Source organism: Trachurus japonicus, chromosome 22 (assembly GCF_045865225.1).
Source record: "Trachurus japonicus isolate A0001 chromosome 22, Traja_1.0".
Taxonomy (NCBI): domain Eukaryota; kingdom Metazoa; phylum Chordata; class Actinopteri; order Carangiformes; family Carangidae; genus Trachurus; species Trachurus japonicus.
Window position 1 is genome coordinate 22316876 of NC_140928.1, and position 8555 is coordinate 22325430.

The 8555-nt window shown below is 38.3% G+C and overlaps 1 protein-coding gene across 3 annotated transcripts; it reads right to left on the reverse strand.

The window, feature by feature from the left end:
• Positions 1-2107: 2107 nt before the first annotated feature.
• Positions 2108-8196, reverse strand: LOC146964034 (uncharacterized). Of its 3 annotated transcripts, XM_085767776.1 has the most exons (5): positions 4134-4182; positions 2914-3029; positions 2626-2745; positions 2446-2473; positions 2108-2245 (listed from the first exon to the last, which is right to left on the reverse strand). In XM_085767776.1, exons 1-5 carry the CDS (start codon positions 4171-4173, stop codon positions 2196-2198), a joined length of 354 nt encoding a protein of 117 aa, XP_085623902.1. In that variant the 5' UTR covers positions 4174-4182; the 3' UTR covers positions 2108-2195. The 3 variants fall into 3 exon arrangements, 2 of the variants coding, with proteins under 2 accessions (XP_085623902.1, XP_085623901.1); XR_015034750.1 differs by lacking the exons at positions 2914-3029; positions 4134-4182 and adding an exon at positions 8071-8196; XM_085767775.1 differs by having other exon boundaries at positions 2114-2473.
• Positions 8197-8555: the final 359 nt, after the last annotated feature.

Below are 8555 nucleotides of genomic sequence, written 5' to 3' on the forward strand. Positions count from 1 at the left end.
CCCCGGCCATTATAACAGACCCGGCTATTAAATAGATACCGGCTACTATTAGAGGAAATACGGTATATATTTTTTACTTTGTAACTTAAGCTATTTAAAATGTAACTAAGTAAATTTCTTCCAACAATATGTACTCAAGTAAAAGTAAAAGTACTGATTTTAAAAATTACTCAAAAAAGTACAAGTACACAAAAACGCTACTTAATTACAGTAACTTGAGTAAATGTAACTAGTTACTTTCCACCCCTGCTCCTAACCCACCTTCACTGGCTGAAGAACATCACCAGATAATAAGAACACACCCCTTTGGCTATATGGAAAACTAGCTGTACATTTGGCTACAATGAAAACAAAACAACTCTCATTTTATTTCAACTCTTATTTTTAATCATTTCAAGGAAGTGTAACATGATTTGATTAAGTGTAAAATACAAACAAACAAGGAAGATATAATTAAGTGTGTGTGTGTGTGTGGGGGGGGTACAGGTTGAGATAAAAGACTATAATAACCGCACATAACTGCCTTACCGCATAATACAGTCCAATACATCAGTACAGCTTAGCTTATTTCATAATCAAAGTGTATATATTATAAAATCATACATATTTCATAAAAAAGTGTATATATTATAAAATCATAAATATACCTTTCAGGATATAATATAGCCTACTGTATAACAAATAGTATTATTTACCTCTGCATATAAATATCAGGTATCTTTAAATAATTTATAAAATATATCTAATGTTTGTCATGGAATTACAATATATTACTATTAATGCATATATAAATATATTAATACAATTAATGTTATGTATAGTATACATTATACTATTTTAACTAAAATATTACAGTATGTATAAACCCATCTCTACGTCTTTGTGCGGTGTCAGAAGAACGTTAAGGCTTCAGATAAGAGGGGTTGCTGTAATGCTACAGGACACTGAAAGGGCACTCCCTGGTGCTGCATTACCAGTCTCCTACTGTAGCTTCCACAGCTTTAGTTCATGTTAATACCACTGTTTGGTCCTGACTGGTCCTGGGGAGATCACTACATTACTACTGGGCTTTGGTTCTCAAAGTGCACTCGCTGGTGCAGCAGAGAGTCTGACGGCTTCCACAGCGTCAAGAGCTTCCTTCAGCTGTGCACCAATACACTACATAAAGGCAAAAATACATAAATATGTATATAAGCTTAATTCTGGCTTTGAAGGGGAATTTGCTGTTTCCATTAGACATCAGACATCAGATCATGACACCTTTGTAAAAGATTAAATGGAAAGATGAATCAGATTAAATGTTGTTACATCCCTTGTAGAAAGAAGGTCTTTTTCATTTTACCCCTCCTCTCCAGATGAGCTGCTTTCAGGGTCATTTTTCACTGAACCATAGTTTCTGAGAAAGAGAACATAAACAACATTGCTAGATGAAGACAATACATGACACTTTGTAGGCTGATGTGAATGAGAAAACTTAAACTTTGCTTTTTTCTACCTCTTCCTGTTGATCAGTACCCCAACCACCAGCAGCAGCAGCAGCAGGGCAACAACAGCACTACCAGTGCCAACATGGCAGTAAGTCCCTGTCAGTGGAAAACACAGTTATTCTACCAACAAAACTGTATTTTTCAATCATCAAAAGACGCAACAAATGTTTTATCATAATGTGATTCTTTTTCCACAATAATGAGCATGTACATGCAGAAAGCCAGTCAAGCTTGCTATGTTAAACATTGCTGAATGAAATGGGGCGGTGCGTGGCGCAGTGGTTAAAGTGGCCGCCCCATGTAGAGGCTACAGTCCTCAACACAGGCGTCCCCGGTTCGAGTCCTGCGCCGGGCAGACCTTTCCTGCATGTCATTCCCCCTTTCTTGTCTATCTCACTGTGGACTATCGAATAAAGGCAAAAAAAAGCCAAAAAATATACTTTAAAAAAAACAAAAAAAAAAACATTGCTGAATGAATGATGGATAAAATGGCCAAAGATAAAGTACCTTCTTAAGTCACTGCTAACTGCTGCTACTACTTGTGAATGAAACATGTGTTGGTGTTGAAATTGGCCTAATGGGAACTATAAAGACACATGATGTCACTTGAACACACTGTGCTGGCTTCGGTGCCCACCTCAAACAGATTCATTATTTTGGTTAACGGTTTTCTTGTGTGACACATAACAGGAACATTATGACTTAAAGTTAACCCTTACCGTCCATTTCCAGCATTGCAGGCTTCACATTGCAGGCAGCTGTAGAAACAAAACAATCTTTCCTCAGAACTCTAGATACTAATATAGCCTACACATATTTCATTTTAAAATAAATGACAGTGATTACAATCAAAGATAAGTGATTGAACCAAATGTTTACAGTGACAAAGGTACGAACACAGGAGCATTTAAAATGTCCCTCACATGCAAAGTTAGAGCCAAGAGGACAGAATACTTACTGGTGCAGTTCACTTGCAAGTACACAATCTATGGAGAAGACACAAAGGGACAACACACAGAGATTATTGATGTCTGGAGGTCAGCTGAATAATGGTATTTTCAAATTCATCTCCTTAGCTCCATGTTCTTATTGATCATAGATTATCTGTGGCATCATTATCACATTCATAGTGTAATACCGGTGAGATGCACTTGCACTTGTAGATGATGTGGTCAAAGCACTGTGAGGTGATCAGAGTGCTGATGTTGTTGCTCTTCACTTCATCTCTTTCTCCTCCTTGATGTGCCAGCACAGTGTCCTAAAGGTAACAGACAACAGAGAAAAAATATCTATCACACAGACTATTCAACAAAAACAAAAACATTATAATAATCATATTATTAGACTGTGTTTTTGTTTTTTTGCTGTGACAAATGAGGATATGTGGGAACTACGAAAACATGTGATTCTTGTTAGTTCATCTTACCCTGGACCAGGAGTATTCACAGAACGATGCAGTGACAGGTGGAGCTCTGTAAAGAAACTGGCCAGCTTCCTCAGTCACAGTGCAGACCTGTGCACTGCAGAGCTGCAGAACACAAACTGGGGACAAAGAAGACAAAAACATTAGGCTACATGAAGACCGACTTTGTTATGAAATGTTCTTAATTCAATAATAATAATACATTAATTTCAAAGACTGGTAATGTTGCTTAAATAATCTGGGTTAAAAAATATGTCTTTCACCCCATTACAATTCTGATTCTGTTATTATTTACAATGCAGCAGGGCACAGCTACAAACTCTCTCTGAGTTGTGATCAGTGTTGTGATCTTTGAGATTTTAAGGCAACTATTGCTATTATCAATACTGATTATCGTTTAAGTACTTTAACCGTTTTCTTATCGGTACATTAAACAAATGTGGCCTCAGTGACCTCAAACTGAGTTGAGTTGAGCTGCATTTTGGAAACAAAGGCTGTCAACTGCGCGCAGGTAGTTTGTATCCATCCGTCAGCTGCACAGATCTATATCCTCTGTATCACGTGTTATAGCCTACCTACAGAAAACAGGAGATGCGTTATGTGGCGTGTGTTTGGATCTGGCGAATAATGCACCCCCTGGCTTTTTAGCAAGATGTTGAATGAAAGAAATGTTCAAATGGAGCGTATCAAAATGTCGTTCTCTCAAATGTATTAACTTTCATATGAACCTCCGATATGATCACAGGTAAACTGTCAAAGAATAAGTCAATGTTTTCAAGCCGGACGTCACTTATCTGCTACTTCTCGGCACAGCAGCGGCGGTCGGCTCCACTATGAGGGTGGCGACGCGCGTTCACCTGAGCGATCATGGACCAAGTCGTCGATAAAGACCAACTTTATCGACATTGGACGCGACATGCACATTGCGTATTTTACATAAACTATGAACATAAGAAGCAGTTGAGAAAATGGTACAAAGAAAACCGTTCACGCGCCGGTGTCGCTATGAAAACACGTTAGCCGCTTACTCTAACCAGTGTGTAGCTTACTATGATTAAAATAAAGAGGGGAAGCTGAGCAGTAGTCACGTTCATCGACAGTGACGCAACGACAGTCTTTCGCTGTGTCAGTCGATTAACTTTCCACGGTCGTTCTAAACTGTGGCACATTGTTGCATATATTTCACGAGCTTTGTAATTTATTTAAACCACTACCCTACTCACCAAATGCCAGGGCAGCGACCGTCTTCCAGCGGTGTCCCATCCTTCTGTGCCCGTCTAGCCCACAGTATTCCCTTTTATATGGGGGCGTATAGGAAGTCAAGCTGATGTAACGTTACAGTACGCTACCCTCTGAATGCTAATAGTACACTGAGTTCATAGTGATGTCAAGTCGTCTTTTAACCGAATAAACATCAATTCTTTTATTTATTTAAAGGTTTAATATCATGCACATTAATAAAACATTTTAATGTAAACATGCCAGAATTAGGCATTAAAAGGCATAAAACTACTATGCAAAAGTTCATATAGCCTGTACAGCCTACACACACACACACTAACATGAACTCAGCTCAAACAACAGCCAATTGCAGACAAAACAGACAAATCATAACCATTATGTCTGAAGTATTCCTATAAAGGCGGGTTATTTTGAAGGAGGTTGGGTTTTCTGCACGTCTATCAACTGGTGGTGGGAATCTACAGTAGCCTACACACCCCCCCTGCAGGATTTGCCTGTCGGATTTGTCTGCCTGTATAGAGGCATAGAGGCGCCCCCTACTGGCATGTTTGAGTTATCTCAAGGAGATGATAAAAAAAGAGATTGTTAATTAGTCACCTGGGAAACTATTCAATTACTGCCACTATAAAAGATTCATTACATTTGAAAAGGCTTGTGGACGATGATGGACACAAACGCTACACAATGTATGGACGTAAACATGAATTCTAAGCAAGCGTAGCTGTTTGTAATGAAACGAATCATGATAAAAAACATACCAACATGTGTTAAACCAGATGTGACAATAAAATGATTTCCTTTGTGAACTACTAATGCTGAGCCAACATCACACCACATTCTGCAGCACATAGCCTACAGAACACACACCAATCTCATTGATCGTGACATCTCTGGTTCAATGCTGTGGCACTAACAGAGAGCAAAGCTGATGAGTGTGAGGCAGAGGCACAGGAAACACTTGTGATGAAGACGTGGACTCACTGGAGGACTAATCAGGTACATTCAACTGCAATAAAAACAAAACAACTCTTTTCAACCCTTTTTTTTTTTTTTACTGATTTCAACAAGAGAGTGTAACATGATTTGATTAAGTGTAAAATACAAACAAACAAGGAAGATAGAGGAAGGAAGCACAGGTTGAGATAAAAGTCTATAATAACTGCACATAACCAACTCATTGCATAATACAGTCCAATACATCAGTACAGCTTCAGTATATTTCATAGTGTCTATATTATAAATTAAAAATATACATTTCTGAATATAAATACGATATAACAAAAATTATTATTTACATCTGCATATAAATATCAGGTATCTTTTAATAATTCATAAACATATCTAGTGTTTGACTATATATATATATATATATATATTATTATTATACATATGTTTATGGAATTACAATATCAATGCAAGGAATACTATACAAATATTTAATGCTATACATCTTGGTAAATACTATAACTTGGTATCTTAACTATAACATTATATAAACCCATCTCTACGTCTTCGTGCGGTGTCAGAAGAAGGACACTGAAAGGGCACTCCCTGGTGCTGCATTACCAGTCTCCTACTGTAGCTTCCACAGCTTTAGTTCATGTTAATACCACTGTTTGGTCCTGTCTGGTCCTGGGGAGATCACTACATTACTACTGGGCTTTGGTTCTCAAAGTGCACTCGCTGGTGCAGCAGAGAGTCTGACGGCTTCCACAGCGTCAAGAGCTTCCTTCAGCTGTGCACCAATACATGACAAAATTCAACAAAGCTTACATAGTTATGATACTGTTTGTGTTGAGTTTGAAACACAAACCTTGCTACCGGACTGAGATGCTGCTTTGTTAAACCTGATTTCAATCTGAGAAACGGGCCGGTACATGATTGACCTGAACTGATTAAACAAGATTATTTGTCAAACACACACAGCCATGAATGCTACAAAAATGGCTAAATGTTTACATAATGACATTAGCTTCATGACTGCATAAGAAATAGCTTAACTTTGGGTTTGAAGGAAATTTGCTGTTTCATTTCCACCAGAAAAAAGACACCTGTGCCTCCTACAGTAAGGCACACAACAATGACTTGGCCTGAATATGGAGTATAAAACTAACCATAAAAACTACTGTGGGGGAACATTAAAAGGATACATGTAGATTTACTTGTAACAGTCGGATTTAAGATACAAGGCACTAATGTGTGTGCTGAAAAATTAAATGGCAGTCTATATTTACATACCCTATTACATAGAAAATGGAAGGCATACTCTCAGGCTCAAAGAATGCATCCGATCATGGCAGTATTGTAAAAGATCAAATGGAAAGATGAATCAAATAAAATGTTGTTACGTCCTTTGTTGAAAGGAGAGGGTCTCTCTCTCTACTCCATATGCAACATGAGCTGCTTTAATTGCTGATCCTGTCAATGATAAGAGAACGTAAACAACATTTAAAACGTGCTAGATGAAGACAGTGTATGTCACTTTGTAGGCTGATGTGAATAAGAAAGTTTACACTTTGCTTTTTTCTACCTCTTTCTCTTCATCGATACCCCAACAACCACCACCAGCAGCAGCAGCAGCAGCAGCAGCAGGGCAATGGCAGTGCCAACATAGAGGCGGTAAGTCCCTGTCAGTGGAAAACACCCTCACAGTTAGTCTACCAACAACACTGTATTTTTCAGTCATCAAAAGATACAAATCTTTTTTTCTTTTTTTTTTATCATACTGTGATTCTTTTTCCACCAAAATGCATGTACAAAGCCAGTCAAGTTTGCTATTGTTAAATATTGCTGAATGAATGATGGATAAAATAAGCCAAAGATAAAGTAGCTTCTTAAATCACACCCCGAGACTGACCACACTGCTGGCTTCGGTGCCCACCTCAAACAGATTCACTTTTTTGGTTAACGGTTTTCTTGTGTGACACATAACAGGAACATTATGACTCAAAGTTAACCCTTACCTTTCATTTCCAGCGGTGCAGGCTTCACCTTGCAGGCAGCTGTAAAAACAAAACAATCTTTCCTCAGAACTCTAGATACTAATATACACATTTTAAAATAAATGACAGTGATTGCAATCAAGGATGAATGATAGAACCAAAAGTTTAGAGTGACAAAGGTATAAACACAGGAGCATTTAAAATGTCCCTCACATGCAAAGTTAGAGCCAAGAGGACAGAATAGCCTACTTACTGGTGCAGTTCATGTGAAAGTACACATCCTATGGAGAAGACACAAAGGGACAACACACTGAGATTATTGTTGTCTGGAGGTCAGCTGAATAATGGTATTTTCACATTCATCTCCTTAGCTCATATATGTTCCTGGTATTTCTGATTGATCAGATATTCATTATACTGTATATTATTATCTGTGGCATCATTATCACATTCATAGTGTAATACCGGTGAGATGCACTTGCACTTGTAGATGATGTGGTCAAAGCACTGTGAGGTGATCAGAGTGCTGATGTTGTTGCTCTTCACTTCATCTCTTCCTCGTCCTTGAAGTGCCATCACAGTGTGCTAAAGTTAACAGAGAAAAAATATCTATCACACAGACCATTCACCAAAACCCTCAGGCTGATGTGGATACAGAGGGAAGCTCATCAAAGTAAACTCAGCTACCAGCAGCTAGATGATACTACATGTCTCAGCCTGATAATATACATTGTCAGTTGTAACTAGCCTACTGTACCAAGTTTTACCAGCTAATCTGCCTTTTAAGCGCAGATAACTTGACATATATAGCATGGTATGCAAGTTGTTCGAATCTAACAACCATATTATTATAATGCTATTAGTTACAATTGTTTTTTTTGGTTTTTTTTGTTAGTTAGTTTTTGTTTGTTTTGCTGTGACAAATGAGGATATGTGTGAACTATAAAAACATGTGATTCTGATTGGCTCATCCTACCCTGGAGCCTGTGGCATTGGCCCAGGAGTATTCACAGTTAGATGCAGTGACAGGTGGAGCTCTGTAAAGAAACTGGCCAGCTTCTTCAGTCACAGTGCAGACATGTGCACTACAGGGCTGCAGTAGATAAACTGGGGACAAAGAAGACAAATACGTCACATGAAGACAGACTTGGTTATGAAATGTTCAAAGATTTAGCCAGGAGTGTGAAGTGTCGTTCCTGATAATAATCTGGGTTTAATAATATAGAAGTCATTCATCCCATTACAATTGTTATTCTGTTTTTCTTCATATTTCTAACACTAGTTTTTGATTACTTTCTAAGTCCACACAGAGCTACAGGCACAATGTTTAGGGAACAGCAAGGCACATAGACTCAGGGTAACAATGCCGCCGCCCTTTACACTAAAGCAAAACAAGGGACTTTTCCCAGTCACCTGACGGCACGGGCGGAAGATGTCTATATAAGGTAGGCAGACAGTGAG

Coding starts and splice junctions, on each gene's coding strand:
- LOC146964034 (XM_085767775.1), bottom strand. CDS start 4,173: ATGGGACACCGCTGGAAGACGGTCGCTGCCCTGGCATTTG. Junction 3,030..4,133: donor GGTCGCTGCCCTGGCATTTG/GTGAGTAGGGTA, acceptor CTTTGTCCCCAG/TTTGTGTTCTGCAGCTCTGC. Junction 2,746..2,913: donor GTGAATACTCCTGGTCCAGG/GTAAGATGAACT, acceptor TGTTACCTTTAG/GACACTGTGCTGGCACATCA.